Here is a 22,561-nt window from a genome sequence, read left to right as displayed (position 1 = left end):
TAATAACAAAATATATACTTTTTGGTTGTGGGACGTAGTTTGGACAGAGCAATTTCTTCCGTAAGTCGTGAATTGAATCCAACTATTGCAGATCTATCTTGCAGTGTAAACACAGCAGCGACAAAATGCTAGCCCAGATAGTCATGCTGTGTGAAAACATCTGTGACACGACTACTTTGAAAATCATGCAGTCTGAACTCTGCATTACCAGAACTGTTGCTCTCCGATAATTTTTGAAGAACGAAATTATCCTGGATTGTGTCAAATCATCAATAACCAAACCCAGCTAACTGAGTAATCAACATACGAAGAACAGATCCCAGCACATATACCGTGATTAAATATGTTAGCCACGCCCATTTGCTAAGATATACGTAATCTGACAATTTAACTAAAAAAAAAACCAGAAAGTGCATTTCAGATTTCTATTAAAGATTACAAACATTTTTTTCTTAATTACATGTACAGATGAATTGTTCACCGCAAAACTAGCAATGTGGGCTAACAAAACCATATGGTTATTTTTTTATATCTTGGGGACTTTAAATAAACTTAAACCACGCCCATTACACTTTTACATAACTTTTTGAAATTGTTTTACGGTTTAATACGAAAAAAAGCAACAGTAAAAATATATACGCTTGTAACAGACGTCCAAAAAATAAATAAGATAATAAACAAAAATAGTTTAAAAATTTAGGCTTGGGACGTCATCAGTTTCTCAGCTTCCGCCTTTGTCAACAAATGCGCTAAAGCCTAAGCATACTCTAATATACAAGATATCAAACTTCTGAGATTTTGTTTTGATCGTCCAATATTATCATCATGATCATCAGGTATGTTTACGATCAATGACTTTTCACAGAGCAAGTAATACTTTCCCTTGCGACGCGAACAAAGCTCTGATGTTTTCGTGGCCTGGTTTGTTTTGGTTTGTACTTACACCCGCGTAACTTAGCTACTACCACATGCTAACATTCACAAACAAAGAAACCCGTTGACGTAATTCATACACCAAATGTATACTTATTAAGTTGCGATTTATATGTAACGTTACATCTGCAGCAAATGATGGTATTTTGTATTTTGATCATTTTACTGCATTAGCAGTTTAGTATTAGCAATTAGCATAACAAAGAGGAACAAAATACAGTACTGCATTAGGCATATCAAAGCTGAATATTTTTGGAAGTAGTTTTTAGATTGTTTTTAGTTTTAGCTATTTTAGGGGGGTATCTGTGTGTGCAGGTGATTATTACTGTGCATAATTATTAGGCAGCTTAACAAAAAACAAATATATACCCATTTCAATTATTTATTTTTACCAGTGAAACCAATATAACATCTCCACATTCACAAATATAAATTTCTGACATTCAAAAACAAAACAAAAACTAATCAGTGACCAATATAGACCAACACACACACACACACACACACAAGTTCTTTTTGCACTATACTGTTCTTTATCTGCACAACTCTGGTTTATTTTGCACTCATTTGCTATATGCCCTTAATGTCATTGTATTGTTTACAACTTTATTACCTATGTATATTTTTAGACCACATTTTATGTACAATGTGTATACTGTAAATTTTCTTTTTCTTAAAACTCTACTATTTTTTATATTTATATATATTTTTTTATATTAATGTTAAGCACCTTGGGTCTGAGAGTAACGCAATTTCGATTCTCTATATGTCTTGTACATGTGATTGAATTGACAATAAAGCTGACTTTGACTTTGAATATAGCCACCTTTCTTTGCAAGGACACTCAAAAGCCTGCCATCCATGGATTCTGTCAGTGTTCTGACCTGTTCAGCACCAACATTGCGTGCAGCAGCAACCACAGCCTCCCAGACACTGTTCAGAGAGGTGTACCGTTTTCCCTCTTTGTAAATCTCACATTTGATGATGGACCACAGGTTCTCAATGGGGTTCAGAGCAGGTGAACAAGGAGGCCATGCCATTAGTTTATCTTCTTTTATACCCTTTCTCGCCAGCCACGATGTGGAGTATTTGGTTGGTGTGATGGAGTATTGTCCTGCATGAAAGTCATGTGTTTCTTGAAGGATGCAGACTTTTTCCTGTACCACTGCTTGAAGAAGGTGTCTTCCAGAAACTGGCAGTAAGACTGGGAGTTGAGCTTGATTCCATCCTCAACCCGAAAAGGCCCCACAAGCTCATTTTTGATGATACCAGCCCAAACCAGTACTCCACCTCCACCTTGCTGGCGTCTGAGTCGAACTGGAACTCTCAGCCCTTTACCAATACAGCCACGGGCCCATCCATCTGGCCCATCAAGACTCACTCTCATTTCATCAGTCCATAAAACCTTAGAAAAATCAGTCTTGAGATATTTCTTGGTCCAGTCTTGACGTTTCAGCTTGTGTGTCTTGTTCAGTGGTGGTCGTCTTTTAGCCTTTCTTACCTTGGCCATGTCTCTGAGTATTGCACACCTTGTGCTTTTAGGCACTCCAGTGATGTTGCAGCTCTGAAATTTGACCAAACTGGTGGCAAGTGGCATCTTGGCAGCTGCACGCTTGACTTTTCTCAGTTCATGGGCAGTTATTTTGCGCCTTGGTTTTTCCAAACGCTTCTTGCGACCCTGTTGACTATTTTGAATGAAACGCTTGATTGTGCGATGATCACGCTTCAGAAGCTGTGCAATTTTAAGAGTATTGCATCCCTCTGCAAGATATCTCACTATATTTGACTTTTCTGAGCCTGTCAAGTTCTTCTTTTGACCCATTTTGCCAAAGGAAAGGAAGTTGCATAATAATTATGCACACCTGATATAGGGTGTTGATGTCATTAGACCACACCCCTTCTCATTACAGAGATGCACATCACCTAATATTCTTAATTGGTAGTTGGCTTTCGAGCCGATACAGAGTAAGACAACATGCATAAAGAGGATGATGTGGTCAAAATACTCATTTGCCTAATAATTCTGCACTCCCTGTAAAAATATTTATTATTGTCTGTCACTGTTTGTAAGTTAAAAAAAATAGCCCTGTGCTTACAGGTATATATGTATATATATACACACACACACATTTCTTCTACTGCCCCGATCGGGTAAGTTAATAGCTAACTCTTATTTCTTAACCACATATTTTAAATAATATGTGAAAAGCCAAACAACTCTATACATACACTTTTTATTCAGCATAACGTTTCTTTAAATACAACTGACACTTAAAAAATTACAATTGTGAAAAATAAATAAATAAAATAATTAAAAATATATTTATATTTATAAATATATTATATTATATATTTATAAAATATTTTATATTCTGGAAAAAGTCTTGTTTGTTTTATTTCGATTAGAATAAAAGCAGTTTTTAATTTTTTTTAAAAACCATTTTAAGGTCAAAATTATTAGCCCCTTTAAGCTATATGCTTTTTCCATAGTCTACAGAACAAACCATCATTATACAATAACTTGCCTAATTACCCTATCCAGTCTATAACCTAATTACCTAGTTAAGCCTTTAAATGTCACTTTAAGCTGTATAGAAGTGTCTTGAAAAAATATCTTATGAAATATTTACTGTCATCATGGCAAAGATAAAATAAATCAGTTATTAGAAATTAGTTATTCAAATTGCCAATTCGTCCCGCTGTGAGATCGCCGATACACCATACTATCGCATAGGACAGGGCTTAACACACTGTTTTCAGGAGTAGCACATGCGATCCTAAGTGGAAAAATTTAGAAGCACATTAAAGAATTTTAGGAGCGCAGTGAAAATGTATAAAATAAATAGTGTTTTTGCCTAATAAATATACATGAAAAGATCTTTAAAAGCAAAGCAGTGTCATTCAATTGAATATAATAATTACACTAGGTTTTATTTTACTGTATATCAGCTTAAATAGTGTTTAATAATTATTTATCATTTAAGCAGTGGCGAAGCGGTGGCGCATGAGCTAGATCAGCCTATTTAGTAAAAGTGTTTTCTTTTCTCTTCTCAAAGCTATTACAGTTACCAAAGTCAGAACAGCAGTTCTGTATCCAGTGTGTCTCTGTCGGTCTGCAGAGCATGCAAGTCTGTGTTAGAGTGTTATCAGTTTTTCAGGAATAAAGAACCAGGGCCCCCAGGTAGAGTCTGTGTGGGAATCGCTGGTGTTGAATTGGGTATCACACTGGATGTGCCACGATACGCTAAGCCCCGTCCTCCTTAGTTACTGTTGCTATGCCTGTCAAGCTTTTGTGCCTGGCATGTCTATTACAATGTGTATTCGCCAGTGTCAGATAGGGAGGTCCTGATCCAATATTGATATCGGAAGTAGGCCCGATATCAGTCCAAAAAAACTATATTGGACTGCGTTAAAAATAGGGTTGGGTACCGAAACCCTGTGCCATTATAGCACCGGTACCTTGGTAACCGGTATGTACCGGTAATAAATAAGCGTATGAATTTCGGTACCTATTTCGGTGCTGCGGCAAAAACGTAAGAAGCATCAAAGGGGTGCATGAAAATAGGCACACATAGGCGTTGTGTCACACCATCACTAATAAACAATTTTGAACAACTTTGAGAAACAAGCGACATCAGGCGTTTGTTATTGTCGCTAGGGAACAGACGCACGCAACGTAGTACAGAGCATTTAGCCTGGTTTTCGGTGAGCGAGAGCGACACTCTTCAGATCTACACACGTGATCACGTTTGTCCAGTTTGCTTAAACTAAGCATTCTAAAGTGTATTTTACAAGCAAGGATTCTTACACAGCAACTGTCTTTACAAAAGTTGCGTGTAACGCCTGTTTCAGACCTCAAGCGAAAGCAGTGCGTGAGCAGCGCGTATGGAGAGCAGAAGCAGCACACAGGCGTTTGCCTTTCACATCAGCTGCGTCTGCAGCACGCAGCTGCAGCAGAGATAAATCTATCTCTATTTCACTGTTATAATATAATATAGTTATAATGATATTTATACATGATCAAACTAGTGTTACTCTCTCCGCTTCAGTAATGTCCAGCGGCAGAGTAACAGCTCGTGCAAAGGATGAGACGGACAAAATTAATCAATGCATGCCCTTCTTTTACTTATTTTCGTGTTGTCAGGTTCACGGTGCAAACAGCTCCTGGGTGGAATAACATGAGTGAACAAAAAACAAAACAGAGTAAAACTTTTTTTCCTCTGCTTCAGCTGCACAGCACACAACGAGTTTACATCATCCAGCATGCGTGTCGAACTACACTACCCACTTCGCAATGAACTACAACTCCCTTTAATAGCAAGTCTTAAAGCAACAACTCCCCTCTCCTACAACACAAGCCTGCAATTTAAGCAAAATTGATACTAAAATTTTTTCATATTTGGTTTTGTAGTTCGGGCCTAAATAAATGTTTGCTGCAGTTTTTAATCATTTATGTTCATTTGATTGACTATATATAAATCAGTTGATATTATTAACGCATTTATTGGGTAAAATTGCTACTTTTTACTGTCATTCAATTTGTTTTGGTCATTATCAATGCAAACTTATTATGACTCCAGAATAATAATTTTGGGAAACACTGTAAAAGTTTTCAGAAACATTATTTTAAATTAATGGGAGGGCAAATTAAATTGACTTCAACTGTAGGCCTGTTAAAGTTTACAGGTGCAACAATGTGCCTTGATGTACTTGAATGTTAGAAATGTGTTCTCCTACACCAGTATAACGTTACTTGTCAAATAAATAAACAAGGAAGATTATTTTGAGTTTAAGTTATTTAATTATCTTGTATGAAGACTGCAGAGTGATGCATGAAAAAAAATTACTTCGAATAATGTTTTAAGTATTTTGTGATATTTATGTTAAAATGTGCTCCTAAAAGTATGTGGCCCCTGCCTAAACCCCACAGGTTAATAGTAAGCTAATGTAATTTCATAATGCAAATCTTAAATTCATGCTAACCAACAAATGATCAAAGGAAATGTATTAATGTAACACAAAATGAATTGATGTTTACTTTAAACTGTAATTATATTGTTCTATTAAAATGATTTTTAAAAAATATTTTGTCAAATAAAATATTTTTGTAGAGTCATCCATCATCATTTTGTTGCTAAATAGTATCGATTCAGGCAACGTTTTGGCAACGGTATCATTTTAAAAGTATCGATTTAGCACCTGTATCGAAAAAAAAACAAACGATAACCAACCCTAGTTAAAAATCTCCGACTTAAGCAGTCCGATGCGCATTAAACTTCGTGATAGCTGTTCTATCCAGCAGCGTCCAGAGCCAGTGTGCAAAGCCCACATGATTACAACACTACTTGCTAGCAAAGTCCCTTATGGCTCGTTTCCACTGACTGGTACAATACGGTACAGTTTGGGTCGGTACAGGTCACCTTTATCAGGCTTGCGTTTCCACTACCAAGAGTACCCTTTTGGTGGGCGTGGTGTATGACAAAGTTGCAGTCGACGTCATTTTCACTCGAGAAAATGTCTACAATAAAGCTGCACATGTCATTCACATATCATATTAAAAGCAGAAATTAAAAGAAATACATAAAAAATAGTTTACTTGCATTTCAGTTAAATTTTCAATTTTTATTCCAAATTTCGTGATACATATCGAATCGTGAACACTATATCGTGATACACATCGTATCGTGAGCTGAGTGTATCGTTACACCCCTAGTAATTCAAGTGAAAAAATAGAGCAGGATTGACTTTATTCTTTTTGTTTGGTTTATTGTTTTTCTATGCTGCTAAAAACACTGAAGGTGTGTGAAGATGCTCTGTTATGTTCTGTATGCTGTTTGCATGTTAAATAAATATTTTGAAATACAGTTATTTTTTTTATTAAATAATATTTTAATAGTAATCTGTTAACTGTTAATATTTGGTTAATGAGCTTCAGTTGTCAGTTGGCAAAATTAACCTAAATGAGCATTCCTATTCCCAAGCATAATACAGGTTCTATAGCTCTGGTGATACCTCAAATAATATATCTTCTTTAGTAAAAAATAACAGACCAAGCCTATACATGACAGGCGGCACAATCTAACTAAAAACATGCTTGCTGTAAACTAGGGTACATTATTTGAGCATTCGTTGTGGCATTGATCTGTTGTGCTGTCAAGCTTATGTTTCCTTTTTTAATATTAAGATTTTTCTTTGAACTCTGCAATAGGCTACCACTATTAACATTGTTGGTAAAATAATCAGCCTTTTAGCAAAGCCTGATATTTTCCTGCAGGTTTGATGCAGACTAAACTAAACCACCTGAGGCTAGTTTTACTTAATAATCCCTCGCCAAATCTCGCTGTGAGTAAGATGAAGAAAGTTCAAAACAAGGTCTGCTTATATGGTTCGACGCCAAAACACAAACTGTACTAAAGAGATATATTATAAATAAAACTACAGTGAAATATTTAGTTTTAGAGTAGCCTATATAGGCTCAATTTTTTTTTTCTGTTTTTTTCCATGATTCCATATTGCACCCGTCAGTTTCACTTTTATTAAAATAATCAATTACTTTGACCACAATGGGCCAGACTTTACAAACTATTAGCAGCAATAAAGTATTCCCCTCAGAAGAATAAACCCAGTCTGAAGGAGAACAAACTCATTGTAAGACTAATCTTACGTGAATAAAAGTGCTTGATGCATCGGAGACACAACGCGTAGAGCTGACGGGTGGGTTCAGGTTTGATTTCTATCATTTTAGACGGGGTCGGGTCGGGCTGGGTTTGGCTTGCGCAGTAGGTAAATTAGCGCGAGAAAGTAATCAAATAGTTTGTTACAACATTAAAATCCATCCCTGCAAAGGTGAAACAAATGATGACGGAGAAGTCAAAAAAAAAGATTTTGACTGCGGTCAGGCCAGCTGCTAGTTCAATAAGAATAGTCATTCTAGCTGTCAAGGTATTTTGGCGGTCGCTCATACGGTAGAGTGCTAAAAAGCAAGCTGACAGGCTGGTAGAAGATGAACAATCAATTCTACCCAAAACTTGCAAAATTTATCAGATCAGAACTCTGCATCTCGGCCTGTAGCAGCAGCAGTGAGAGGGTGTTCGTTGCTGCTGGAGGCACCATCCTGAGCGCAGGACTGCACTAAAACCTGTGGATTCAATAATGTTCCTCCACAATAACACGTAGCCTAATCTTTGTGTGTAAAGGGTTTTTAAATTATAAATAAATATTAATAAACCATAAAATTATAATGTAGACAGAGTATACAGGCATTAGGCTATTATTTTATTATTTAGCTTCGCCACTTCTCTTCACAATCTGACATTAAGGCCACGGTGAAGCAAATATTGCAGAACCTTTATCTTCATTTCGTTATTGCCAAATACCCATCATATTTTTAATTTATTTTAATTTAATTTGTTAAGAAAGACTTCTTTTCATTGGTGTCTTGACCAATTTAAAGGCTGTGTATGTACCCAGACCGATTTAGAGTGCTGAAATGTTACGATGTTACAGAGGACTTATTTTATTTCTTTGTTCCAACTTCCAAGTTGCCTGTAGCCTGCGTTTGTTTTAAATAAATTATGTTAAAACATAAATGACTCGTTCTTGAAAAAAGGCAAAAGAGCTGTGTGCATGTGCACATTTGAATAATGTTGGGCTGTAAACAGGTTCTTTAAAAAAAGCTTTCAATCAAAATGTACCTATCGGGCTCGGGCCCCATCGGGCCTAATTTTTATGGCCCGATTACAGCTCTAACAGTGCACAGCCCTCCGGTATCTGCAGACATTTTTAAAACAGCAGCTCAAATGAAAGAAATCTGTGTGTTGAGGATCTGTCCAATGTATTATTGAGGCTTTTCTAATTAAACAATTTGTGTGTGAAGAGCAGGTAACAACCCTCTCTACTCCAGTTGTGTATGCGATCTGCTGATCTAACAGACACAGCAACATGACTTAAAAACAGCAATGAAGTCCAGGTTGCATCAAAATGAACCCATTTAATGCAGAACTAAATGCATTTCTCCACTGATTATTTGAAGGGCACCTATGGTAAAAAATCTACCTTTCAAGCTGTTTGGACAGACATGTGTGTAAGTACAGTGTATAGACCATCATATTGGGGTTATATAAACACACCCAGTCCTTTTTTTTTCCAATTTAACAACAAAAAAAACGGTGGACCCGTTTTTCAGAGTGTCCGCAACTTGATGTAGAAGTGTGGTCCCCCTGCCCACCAATATTGATTAACAGGCCCGTCATCATATCCTCAGTTTGTTGATTCACGGAACATCCTTGCTCTATTTTTAGATGCAAGGCTCATTGGGCTCAACACAAGATTAATATTCTCCACATTATCGATCTAATCGGAATTATTGGTTGTATCTTTAGGCAAGTTTGCAAACATGTACTTTATATTGCGTCTACCTTAAACTTAGGCCGTTTGCATTTCTCAAGGTCACAGAAGCTCCCTGTGATCTTAACTACACTGTTAGACATTTCTGTAAATTACACAGTTATTTACTGTATTTCACCCAGTGTAATACTGCAAATTCCTTTTACGGTAAATAACTGTATTTACCGTTGCATTATGGGAATTTAGTGTGACGTCGAACAACATATACAGCGATGTACTGTATTTGTAAAAATTCGTGTATTATACTGTATTTTCCACAACTGCTTCAACGCCACCTTGCGGCGATTCGACAACTCTGCACCACATTTTGCCTGAGGACCCTGGAGCAATTCTGGAGGACAATTTATTAGTGTGCCTGAAGAACATACTGGATTTAACAAACTTTACTCTGGTAAGCTGAGGCAGTGTTTCATTTTACAGAATGTTTTGTGGACGAGAATAGAACAAAGTAAAGTATAAAGTTGGCTATTATTATTTTCTCTGGCTTGGCGTTATTTCGCCCATTTGAGAAATATATCATCTATTAAGATGTTACCTTTATTTAATTTATTACATTAACACTACTATTACTTTAAATAAGACTGTTTAGGACTATTAGCCATTGTTCTCGTCATATCTTTTTAATTTTTTACATAGGAACCGGTGTTGCAGCGGGTTTTGGTTTAGGAGGGAACCAGAGGTATGCAGACAGTTTTGGAGGACACTTAGCACGAGACAACGGTCCGGCAGAGAGTGTTTTCCCCCAGAAGAATATGAATGAAAGACCAACAAATAATCCAGGTAAAAGCGCGTCTGTCTGTGCTGACAACACTCGACATTGATTTGAGCACCTCTATTAGCATTTGTTTGCTCGGCAACATTGGCTGAAGCGATCTTAAAATGGTAATGTTAACTGTTAGCTAAACTGAGCTAAGTTTATACTGAATTGGACTGAAACTTATTTTAACGTGCAACGTTTAACTTATATTGATTTATACTATATATATTAGATGTTGTGAACTTATTTTTCTCTGGTTTAGAGTAACTCATAACGTTAGCTTGAGAAAATAACATCGCGACGTAACCTATAAGAACGTTAACGTAAATCTATACAATATGCATAGAGGTAAAGTTGGTTTTATATTCGCACATTCGTTCATTTAGAAGACTCTATACTGTTTACCATGTTACTTTGAATATTCGATCAGAATTAGCATGCCAGTATGACTTGAAATCAACATTAACACTGTTTATTTGACCGTGAGCATGTTGTACTTTGATAGTCATTAGCTGCTAAAATGATTTCGCTATTTAGAGTTTGCAAATAATACTTTTATGAAATTAAATTATTAAGGGGGAAGTCTGAATCTGCTAATATAAAACCAATTTTACCTCTATGCAGTATGCTAATAACCACCTTTTTGCTATTTATTGTTTGCTAATTATTGTTTTATCACAACTCTTGACATTTGTTTTAACATAATTGTTACCATTATATTTTTTTCTGTTTAGATATGGCACTGGCACAGCAGCAGGTTTTGTCTGAAGAAACAAACAGCATTTCGGAGGAACATCTTGATCAGCACAGCCTTATGCTTAAAAAATAAGCAAGACCAGTAAGCAACCAAGGTAAACAAATAAAAAAAAAGTTGTGTGGAGGTTGTGGATTGTAGCATGGTATTCTTATCTGTATTTTTGGCTTTTTTATGGTCTCAATATAGAATACTGGGAGCCTGCCTGTGCAAACTGGACCTCATACAACAGTAAGTACTGTACATCTATTTGTTTCTCAATATAGTAACGTTACTTTTAATACAAAATGTGTCATGTTTAGTTGCTAGCTAAATAAAAAAATCGTTTTCCCTTTTTTATTAAACCATTTAGTAGTTTTTTTTTTCATCTTTGTTTATAATATTTTTGAGCAGATTGAGGTCTGTCATGGGTCAGACATTTCAAAATACAATAATTAGTATTGGGATACATGCATTTGTCTATGTATTAAATGTCTTTTTCCCCATTTCATGTTGCCTAAATATTTTGTAATAAATAAAATAATACAATTTTTTGTATAAATAATTCCAGAGGATGAAACAAAATGCACAGCAACAACCAGAGTGAGCCAGAAGATAGCAGGAGAAGTAGTGAAGAGAATGACAACCATGAACAACAGTGAGTTATCCTTCTTTCACCAGCTAACTGAGAACTTGGATTAGGTGAGACACTCTCAATAATTGTATCAGTATTCAGTCAGTTTTAGTTTATTAGGAATACATAAAACAAATAGTCTAATCTGTCCTGCAGTGAATCAACCCATCACAAATGCTACAATGTTTTTGTAAAACCTTGTTAGGGAAAAAAATAAACAGGACATTCTGGTTAGTTATCTTTTAAACATGGTAGTGAGCAGGTTATGAGCAGGAGCCAGTTGCTCAGTACCAGCTGAAAACTACCCCAACCTAGCTGCCATGCTTCAAAATAATTAACCAGTATATGATTTATTTTTTTTAAACAAGCTTCTTCTATGCTTATGTTAGTCTGTTTGTCCTTATCCAGAGTTCTTCATAATCCTGGACTGGGCCAAATCCTGACCAGATGCTGTGGTGGTCATGGAGGAGTGAATCCTAAAAGACACACGTGATCAATGAGTTTCCGCATTGATCCAATGGGCCAGCCTGACCACCCGCTGGTGAACTTTCAAGCCTCCGGTGCCTAGACTGCGGCCTTGCACAAGTTTGGCTAGAGGAGAACTGGTCGTGCCCAACTGAGCCTGGTATCTCTCAAGGGATTTTATTCTACACTTTCGTCAGTTGGTGAAGTTTGTTCCATGCCACTGTCGCCACTGGATCGCTTGGCTACGATTGGTGGATTGGTGGATTTGCTCTTCAGTATTTGGACTTTCAGCAGTGAAGCAGCTTCAATTTACAAGAACTTCTATGTTAAGCTGCTTTGACATCATTGATCTACATTGTAAAAGTGCAATAGAAATAAAGATGAATTGCATTTGAACATGTGAATTCAGACCTTGTTTAGCATTTGACACCAGAACTAGTAATATTTTAAAGTTGGGTTGTTTCTGAGTCGGCTAATAGTTACAAGTATTTATTTTTCCAACAATATGCAATTCAGAAGTTTAAATTTTTATTGTACATGTATGTTCTAGTGCTTTGTGTGATTTATTTATTTTTAATGTGTTGATTTTATTGCTTAATGTAATTTTCACACATTTTCCTTAAATGCTTTAAGCATTATTAATGTTTTAAAGAATGGAATATTTTGTAATTGTGTCTGGTTTAATGTCAGTAGTACTTAGTACAATTGTTTTTTTTTTTTCTCAACAATATGCAGGTCAGACACTTAAATTAGTTTTGTACATGTATGTTAATGTGCTTTGTCATTTTCAATGTTTTTTTTCTTAAAATAAAATATTTTGAATGATTGAAATGTAATGTTTTTACACATTTTTAAGCTTGTTTTAAGCATCTCCAATGTTTTAAATAAAGAGTGTTTATTTTGTTAATATTTTGTAATTGTGTCTTTTTTAGGTCTATAGTATTAAAATAATATTAATAAAATTATATTATAAAATATTTAGGACAAAATTAAAAGGTTTACAGTAGCTAACTGTTAACTTAGGTTTTTACAGTAGTTAACCATTTTCAGACACTACGGTAACATGCTGTAAACGGATTTACAGTTGTATACTGTAAATCTAAAATACAGTAACTTACTGGCAACAGTGTTGCCAGTAAGTTACTGTAAAAACCCTTTGAAATGTCTAACAGTGTAGGTGCAGCTGGAAAAGTGCATGTGCGTTGCTTCATGTGCGCGTCTCTCCATTGGAAATAAAATAAAAAACTTGCCTGCAGGTCACACACCAGAAGCACCTCTCTGTGTTGCGCTACGATTCGGGTCACTTTATGTTTCTGCCGCGCCACAGAGAGTGTCTGGTGTGCTGTGTCGCGGCGCATCCGGTGCCTCAGTCAAAGTTAATTCAGTGTGCGTGGTTATTAGTCTCAGTGTACAAGCTCGGCACTTTAAACTAGCACACAGTTGTCTGTAAAACTATACAAAGACACAAATGATTGTGTACTCTCTGCTTGGTCTGTGTCCGAGTCGTACATGTATGGCTGAATGCTGATCCTCTCACTCCTGCTCCTTCTCATAGTCTGCCTGTCCAACACAATCTCACGGCAATTCGTAACTTTTTCATTTAGTGGCTAATTCGTATGAATTCGTACGATCTAATTTGTACAATTTAGTACGATTTGCTTATCCCCCAATGACGGTTGGGGTTAGGGGTGGGGTCAGGTGCCACGCCTCCTTTTTAAAATCGTACCATTTCGTACGACTGAACTCGTACAAATTCGTACGAATTAGCCACTAAACTGGCAAAACGTAAAATACTTACGTTTTCTCGTGAGATCAGGCTGGCCTGTCTGTTGAAAACACAGAGCGGGTGAGCTCTTGGCTCCGCCCCTTGTTACGTTGGGCGGGAAGCCGAAACACTGCAAAAAATGCCTTACTTACTTAGATTTTTTGTCTTGTTTCTAGTCCAAATATCTAAAAGTTCTCAAATCAAGAAGCATTTTCTAGACAAGCAAAACATATTGTCTTGTTTTAAGAAATACTATGCCAAAATGAAGTGAGTTTTTTCCTTAAATCAAGCAAAATAATCTGCCAATGAGGTAAGCAAAATAATCGGTAACACTTTAGCTACACACTATAAATCATTTATTAAACATTAGCAAATAGTGAATTCATTATCTGTTAAGCATTACCTCTACATAAATAAACGTTAGTAAGCAGTTTATAACTGCAGCTACAAATGCTCTATTCTTCACTTATAAGCACCTATATAATGTACTTAATAATTGTATTTTCATACTTTGTTATTGATTTATTTTTCATTACTAAATTAAGTATCGCATTATTTACAAACCATTGTATTTAAGAGTAGTTGACGGTTTTTAGGATCATTCAGAATGAGTTAGTAAATGATTAATAAACTATTGAAATTAATGTTTATATTTCTTATTATTCAGGCATATACTAATAGATAACTAATATGTTAATAAATACTTTATTAACTCAGCTTCATGGAGTTTGTGACCTAATCTAAAATGAGGACTATTTATGCTTTATAAATCCCTTATAAATGACAATTAAAGGCTCTGAATCAAATGAACAATAATCTTTGCAATATTATCTAAATAGTAAAATTACTGTAAGATTTGAACATTGCTGAATAACAGTAGTGTCAAAATACGACATAAAACTGGATAAAACAACAATATCATAATTAAACAATATAATAAAATGTAATGTTTTAACTCTACAGTGATTTTATTTTAGATAAGCTTGTGAAGATGTATTTTTTTTATTTTAAGTACAGCTTCATTTGTGTATCTTTAAATTAATAGGAATGAATAATGTCATTTTTTCCTATTTAGAATTTAACTGAGACTTTATTTGTCATTTATAAGGGATTTATAAACCATAAATAGTCCTCACTTTAGATTAGGTCACAAAACTGGATGAAGTTGAGTTAATAAAGTATTTATTAACACATTAGTTAACTATTAGTATATGCCTGAATAATAAGAAATCTAAACATTAATTTCAATAGTTTATTAATCATTCACTAACTCATTCTGAGTGATTCTAAAAACCCGCAACTACTCTTAAATACAACTGGTTTTTAAATAATGCAATACTTAATTTACTTATAAAAAATAAATCAGAAACTAAGAAAGTACAATTATTAGGCACATTTTAAATATGTTTGTGTCAAGAATACAGCATTTGTAGCTGCAGTTATAAACTGCTTACAAACGTTCATTAATGTAGAGTTAATGCTTAACAGATAATAAATTCACTATTTGCTAATGCTTAGTAAATGATTTATAGTGTGTAGTTATTAGGGGTGTAACGATACACTCAGCTCACGATACGATGTGTATCACGATATAGTGTTCACAATTCGATATGTATCACGATATTTGGAATAAAAATTGAAAATTTAACTGAAATGCAAATTTTACCAAGTAAACTATTTTTTATGTATTTCTTTTGTTTTAACTTGTTAAAGTGAACCTTCTTTAAGAAAATAAATTAAACAGGCCTGAAAATAAAACAATTAAAAAACTTCTTTAAAAATATTATTGAAATGACAGAGACAAAATTAAGGAACAATTTAAGTAAAGGTGCAAAAAAAATAAGCTTTCTATTCAATTGAATTTAACAGTAAGAGCTTAAGGCTTTGCTTGGTCACTTGCGTTTTTTGTGTGTGCAAAAAAATCCACATTTCCAGGTAATCAGCAGTTCTATAAGATAATCCTGAACTTATGTGTATCTGTCTGAGAGGTTTTTATGGATGGCTGTCTTCATGTTGGGCATGATGAGTGACAGGGTGGCCGTCTTATCATTACACAGGACAGTCGTGGCTCTTTTCAGCAGTTTAGGCAGGTTTACTATTTCTTCGGCGTCGCTGATGTCGGCGCTATCAAGTGTATCATGTTGACGTGCATTTTTGTGTACCTCTGTACTCAAATTTAGCTTTATGCTCGTCGATATCTCTAAATATATTTATGGATAGTCAGATCAAAGGTTTAAATGCTAAAATGGCTTGCCATACGCGCGCGTCTATCATAGTCCGCCCTAGTAACAGCTCACGTCATGTGTGATTTTGCGGCCGCCAATACATCATTATATGAAGACAGAATGATATTTTAGGGTGAATTGTACCTTATAAATACAGTATGTGACTCTTTCAACACCATTAGGAGGTATCCCTGTCGCTGTGCAAAGTATGTAAATCACTGTGAAGACTTTAAAACTTAGGATGTGTGACCCAGTATGCGTGTCAAAAAGCGGACGAGTCTAAAGCAATGACTGTACACCCGAAATGTTGCCAGACGTCTGATTTTGAGAGGATGGGCCATCCTCTATTTCAGCTCCACTCATCTTGGTCTGCTAACATTACTGCTGCTGCAATCTGAACTCACTTGTGACAGCAGGTGGAACGTAGCTCACGTGCAAACAGCTCAACTAATAAGAGAAAACGGACGTCATATCGTAATCAAATCGTCATAACGCCACGATGCATATCGAGACATTTTTGCATCGCAATAAATCGTACAACGATAAATCGTTACACCCCTAGTAGTTATTATAAAGTGTTACCAAATAATCTTATCACAAATCGAAAAACAAGATTATTTTGCTTACCCCATTGGCAGATTATTTTGCTTGTTTTAAAGAAAAACTCACTTCATTTTGGCATATTATTTCTTAAAACAAGACAATATGTTTTGCTTGTCTAAAAAATGCTTCTTGATTTTAGAAATTGTAGATATTTGGACTAGAAACAAGACAAAAAATCTAAGTAAGAAAAGCATTTTTTGCAGTGAATGAATTTTCATGTGAAGCAACACGCTCCCAAAACAGCAAACTGTGTAAATGCCCCCAACATGACACTTTTTAACACATTATAATGAAAAAAAAAACATCTGAACTGTGTGTTGAACTGAACCTAAACTGGCACACTCAGAAGAACCATAATATTAATATTAAATCATAAAAAAGGGATAAACTATGTTCCCTTTAAACTAACAGGAACAAATAGTCTTGGAGAGTTTTTCCTGTTGTCATAAATGGGACAAGCAGTTTGAATTGTGAATGAATAGAGAATGATTGACAGGTGCAGCGGCTGGAAAAGCTTAACTGAACATGAATTTGAGCACTTCAGTATTCATCTGTTTAATTCACATTCGTTTAATTCACATTAAACTATAGAACGACTTCAGAACATTTGGAATATAGTAGGCCTACATGACAACGTTCTAGTGCCTTATAAAAGGCTACCTTCATGGCTTAGTTTGCTTATAAACACAGAATATAGCACATGCATAAAAATTTAATTTCGATCGGTACCAGCTGGCCGATACCCGATACAGCAAAAACATGCTGTATCAAACCGATATCCGATCCAAGTATTGGGATCGGTGCATCCCTAATTACAAGGATATATTCAACACATAATAGGCAACCTTTTAAAAAGTAATTTAATCAACATTTAAGATTTGTTTGCCTAGCCGACTCATATGCTGACCTAGGGCTGGACAATAATTCGCGATCATCACGAAAACCCTGCTCTGCTGACTCGCCTGCTGTTTTCCACAAAAACAGAGAAATGAAAATCAGCTCATAACGAGACTGAGCATTTAAAAAGACATAAACCCAAACCAAAACTTTTAAAGATGTGCAGAAGTGAGACTTTTCTTCCTTTCTTTTTTTTTATTTTTTCTGTTTAATAAATTGACCAGCATATAAAAAAATAAAACAAGGGTGCAAAATAAACATTTCTTACTGCTTCATTTTTGTTTGATGCAAACCATAAATAAATTTTTCATAAACTTTTTCAAAACAGTAGGACTTTTTATAGCAGATAACTCTCATTCAAGCACATTCAAGGCAGCAGAATAATGAGAAATGTAATTGATTGTTAGTATTATTGTCATCTTCATCATTAATAATTTATAATTATTAGACATTCGTTTTGGAATCATTGCACAAATATTAGAAAGTCATCACAGTATTAGTTTGATAGTTGTTTCTGGTTTTTGTTAGTCCTAATTGATGTTGTTTTCAAATACAATAAATCCGTTAATATACCAGTTGCAGTGGTGCTCATTCATCATTAGTGGGTGTATAGATTATATTAACACTTAATAATAAACTAAGCAATAAATAACACTTTAAAATATGAGTTTTCATCTTATTTGCTAAACTAGTGGGGTTTGAAAATAATCAATGCATAATAATCGTAATAACCATGATTATTTTCCCTCACTAAGAGTCCTAACCAGGTGAAACACAAATTCGAATGTCTACATCAGAAATTATGCGACAGAAACATTTAATAGCATAGCCTATTAACAGAATAGTGCACTGCACTCCTAACTAAACAAACAGGTTTACAATACATTAAAAAAAATATGAAACCTTATTAAAATTATTAAAAATACCAACACTTCTTATTCATTTGAAAGCTGTGTTTTAGCTGTTGGAAAATGCTAATTAGTTTAGTTGATCATTATATTTACATGGCTTCTTTTTATTTGTAACCGCTTAGTTGCAAAACATATTTGTATGAAACATGTTGGATCATGGTGATGTATTAACTTACTGTAATCATGATTGTGTTCTTTTTTTTTAATATGCTGAGTCCCGGGATACTCTGTATGGCCTGGGACAATAGTCATTATATCATCCAGAATTACATAATTATATTATAGCCTTTATTTTTAATCATTAAAATGAACTGTCTGAAAAAAAATAATAAACTAAAAAAAAAACATCACATCACCAAAATAAATAAAAACAATGTTTTACTTGATCACAGAGAAACTGATTTTTTAACCTCACCTCACTGCACATTTTATCTCTTAAGTGGCCATTTTAAATACTTCGGATGTTTTATATTTTGTTACAGACATACAGTGCAGTCCTGCAACTTTTGTGCAGCATATGAAATGTCCCAAAAACTATTTTTAACTCCAAAATTAGCAAAAAAGTTTTTGCTCTCTAATAGAAATTTTTTTGACTAAGTTAAACATGCATTAAAAAACTGTAAGAAAAAAGTGTTTTATGTAAATTCGGACCGAAAGTCCTCATATATGGAATTCTTTTTCTAAAAGTACATCATATCAAAAGATGATACTTAGGTTTTTATTCTAATTACATTCCAATAAGCCCTAATAGCAAAGAGAAATAAAAAATGCATGTAAAAAACACCTTGGGCCTAATTAATTAAGAGGTTAATTAATTTAACCTAATTATTTTTTTTTCATTGCTGAGTGAGCAAGCAATCAATCTAAAATAATTCATTTGCCAGTGTTGTGCTCAGTTGATTTAGCTTAATTTTTTTCTACAGATCACAGTGCTTCATCTGTATGTTAGCAGTGTTCATAAACACAGGTGAGCATATGAACTACATACTATAAATATAAATTATTGCCATGAACTGTGTTTAATGTGTTTGTCATTTCAGTGTCTCCTTTGGACACAGTAGAGGGTGTTATCGGTGGTTCTGTTGTCCTGCCGTGCTCTTCAGCTGCACCTGATGTTAAAGTTCAAGATTGTATTGTGTTTTGGAGACACAATAACAGCAAGATTGTGTATGAAATTGTCAAGGGTAAAGATTCACTTGCAGAACAGGACCAACAATACAAGGACAGAACTGACTCTTTCCCTATGGAGTATTCCAGAAGAAATTTCTCCATCAAACTCAACAAACTACAACACATGGATACAGGAGAGTTCAACTGCTTCATCACACCCACAGATGAATATAAAACTGTACAACTGATCATCAAAGGTGTGTGAAACTACTTGATTACGCAATATGTAATATAATTGATGAATTAAATAACAAAAATGTAATACTTGACTAGATGGAATGCTGCTTCTTACAGATGAAATTGTTGCCTCTTCACATTGAGGTGATGTGTTCTTTCAAACCTTTTTTTTTTTTGCCAATCAACAGATCAAAAAAGAAACGCAATTGATCCAACAGCAACACCTGAGGAGACTTCATCTTCCTTATACTGGCTTTGGATTTTATTACCTGTAGCAATTGTTTTAATAGCCTCAATCATAATTTACTGGAAAAAAACTAAAGCTCCTTCATTCTCAGGTGTCACAACTGAAGACCCTAAAGAACACTGACACAAATGTAGCAGGTAAAGTTTAGTTCACACTATCAGTCCAAATCCCATTATTTCTGCGTCTGATTGCTAATTATTGTTGTGTGATGATAGGGCTGAACAATGTAATTGAGCTTCGATATCACAATGTGAGTATCTTCAATAGTCACATTGCAGGATTAAATTTTTCTTATTAAAAATTAAAAGAAAAAGATTTTATTTTGTTGTATAAAATTATATATACAATGATCACCATTGTTATTTAACATTTGATTGTTACATTTTTAACATTTGTTTACTGTTAGACTCCCCAAAAAAACACAAAGCACTGTTTATTTAACTTTTATATTTGCTCTGTTGTCACTTAGTGCTGCTGGCAACGCTACAACACCACTGCTCTGGGCTGTGTCAAATTTACAGCTGAGCACATCTGTTTTAATGAGGTGGAAGGACAGCTTATTAACGCATTTAAAAGGATATGAACATGCATTTTTCAAAAGCATTTTTTGCCAACAATGAAAAAAAAAAAAACATTTCAACAAACATTCACAAACAGAATTATCTGGTTGCACCATATAATTATTGCTTTTTAAATATACATGGGTATTATAGTCAATTATAAGCAAGCTTACAAGCAATATAGTGTCTTTCATTTCACATCATACATTTCATTCTGCATCTTTTAGTTTATTAGGAGAGTTAAAGAGCTTTCACGAGTGCAAGTGTTAATGTGCTTTAGTATTACAGCTGGGGTGGTCATTATTATTTATACTTAAAAAATGATTACTGCTGCTTGTTCAAACTACCTGTTTAAAAATTAGCTAAAACCACACGATTCTTGTAATTTCTTTGGCCAGTTTATTTGTTTTATCTTCAGTCCACTTAAATGAAATGTTTTGTGCTAGCTATTGTATTTGTAGTTCCCAGCATACTTTGCATGGTATTGAATAAAGAAAGGGAAATGTTGACAATAAAAGTAGTCTTAGGTGTTTAAAGTTAATAGAAAGACTTGTTATAGTTTAATCTTTAATTTAGTTTGAAGATTTAGAAGATTTTACTGTAAAGTTTCGAGATTACCACTTTGCAGAAGCACCCATGCTTTGGGTGTTGGCAGCTTAATTAGCAAAATGCAGTTTGTTGCTTTGCTCAGTGAGCAATACCTGCCCTAAAATTAGTTCAGAGATCAGTCTCAATCAACTGTATACTTAACTTGTGAAATATGCTTAAAACGGCTCTTTTAGTTAATTTAAGATAACTTCAAATAAAACTTTTATACTTCGAAATGTACAACATATAATAGACATACATTATACTATGAGACCTTTGAGTTTAAGTTAAATAAAATACAAATGTGTTTAAACTTTTAATTGATAAAATTATGTTAGACCAACTCAATTGCATTTAGTTGTGTAAATAGTTTTTTTCTTTAGTTGGTGCTAAACAAATTTATTTGATGGAAATCCTGCCCTCAATTAAATAGAGTTCATCCAATGAGTTATTTAATTTAATTTTTTTTTACTTTTATTTCGATCTCAAAACATTTTAATTAGCAAAAGTTATCACTTCACTACCTGCATGACATTACTGATAAGAGCGATGTTAAAGCATTTTTATCTGTGTTTTGAACCAAAATCTATTTAATGGACCATAATAATTTCTGAATTAATTAAACTTTTGAAATAATTGACTGAATGATTTAGTAATTTCATAAAAACATTTACCTTCACCTACTCTCACGTTAGTCTCTTTTTAAAACTGTATTACAGAGCAGAGCTGAGTAAAAAAAAAACATTTCATGTTAAAGTGGTTTGTTCTGGATTGGTTTGTTCCCTCAGCTGAACAGATACAATGGAAGTAAAGGACTAAACACGGAGACTGGAAAGCCTAGTTTAACTAAATGCGTGAAGTAGTGGACGTGAAGCTGGTGCAGATACAAGCATTAGATGTGTGTATTTTTTTTTAAATTACGGATCATTTGACTGGCTTTGGTCAACTCTCTGTATTACGCTGCCTAACTGCCTGTCTGGGTTTCAACCAGGTCCGGTGCTGACATAATGGAGGCAGCTACTTTCACTTTTCACTACTACAGCCCTCACCTCATCTCGTATTCAAACCAAACTACGATTGGTGCCTTTTTTCACATGGCAGTTCTTTGTCCTTCATACACATTGAGAATTCGACTTGATCGACTTGAAAAGGGAATATGTGTTGACATAATCCACAATGTCATGACTTAGTAAAGCATGAAGTTATGTATCATTTTAATTGCTGCATTAGTCTAAATGGAAATCTCCTCGTCAGGCAGCGCTGGAGTATTGTGAGAGAGTAGACCACAGCGCATCAAATGAACAGTGTTAACAAAAAAAATACACAACTGAAGACTCTTAAATGCTTGTATTTGTTGTATTTAAACCAGCTCTACGATGCATGTCCACAACTTCACGCATTGGGTTAAGTTAGTCTCTGTGTTCAGTGTTACTAGCATGGTTAAAACCCAGACAGGCAGTCAGGCAGCGTATAGTGGACCAAAGTGCATC

At 34.6% G+C, this 22,561-nt stretch overlaps 1 protein-coding gene and 1 long non-coding RNA gene across 2 annotated transcripts; both read left to right on the top strand.

Annotated features, from left to right (window-relative positions):
- Window positions 1-715: 715 nt before the first annotated feature.
- LOC137488954 (V-set domain-containing T-cell activation inhibitor 1-like) lies at window positions 716-21,205 on the top strand. The gene is made up of 4 exons (XM_087304478.1): window positions 716-836; window positions 19,253-19,296; window positions 19,370-19,696; window positions 19,865-21,205. The coding sequence occupies exons 1-4, from the start codon at window positions 826-828 to the stop codon at window positions 20,044-20,046; spliced, it is 564 nt and encodes a 187-aa protein (XP_087160604.1). The 5' UTR covers window positions 716-825; the 3' UTR covers window positions 20,047-21,205.
- On the top strand, window positions 9,410-12,835 carry LOC147838548 (uncharacterized). The gene is made up of 6 exons (XR_015522097.1): window positions 9,410-9,730; window positions 9,976-10,119; window positions 10,831-10,947; window positions 11,040-11,081; window positions 11,401-11,487; window positions 11,872-12,835. It is a non-coding gene; the product is annotated as an uncharacterized LOC147838548 (long non-coding RNA).
- Window positions 21,206-22,561: the final 1,356 nt, after the last annotated feature.

The sequence above is a fragment of the Danio rerio genome, chromosome 22 (assembly GCF_052040795.2).
Source record: "Danio rerio strain M-AB ecotype USA chromosome 22, GRCz13ab, whole genome shotgun sequence".
In the NCBI taxonomy this organism is placed as follows: Eukaryota; Metazoa; Chordata; class Actinopteri; order Cypriniformes; family Danionidae; genus Danio; species Danio rerio.
This window is presented reverse-complemented; position numbering and strand designations above follow the sequence as displayed.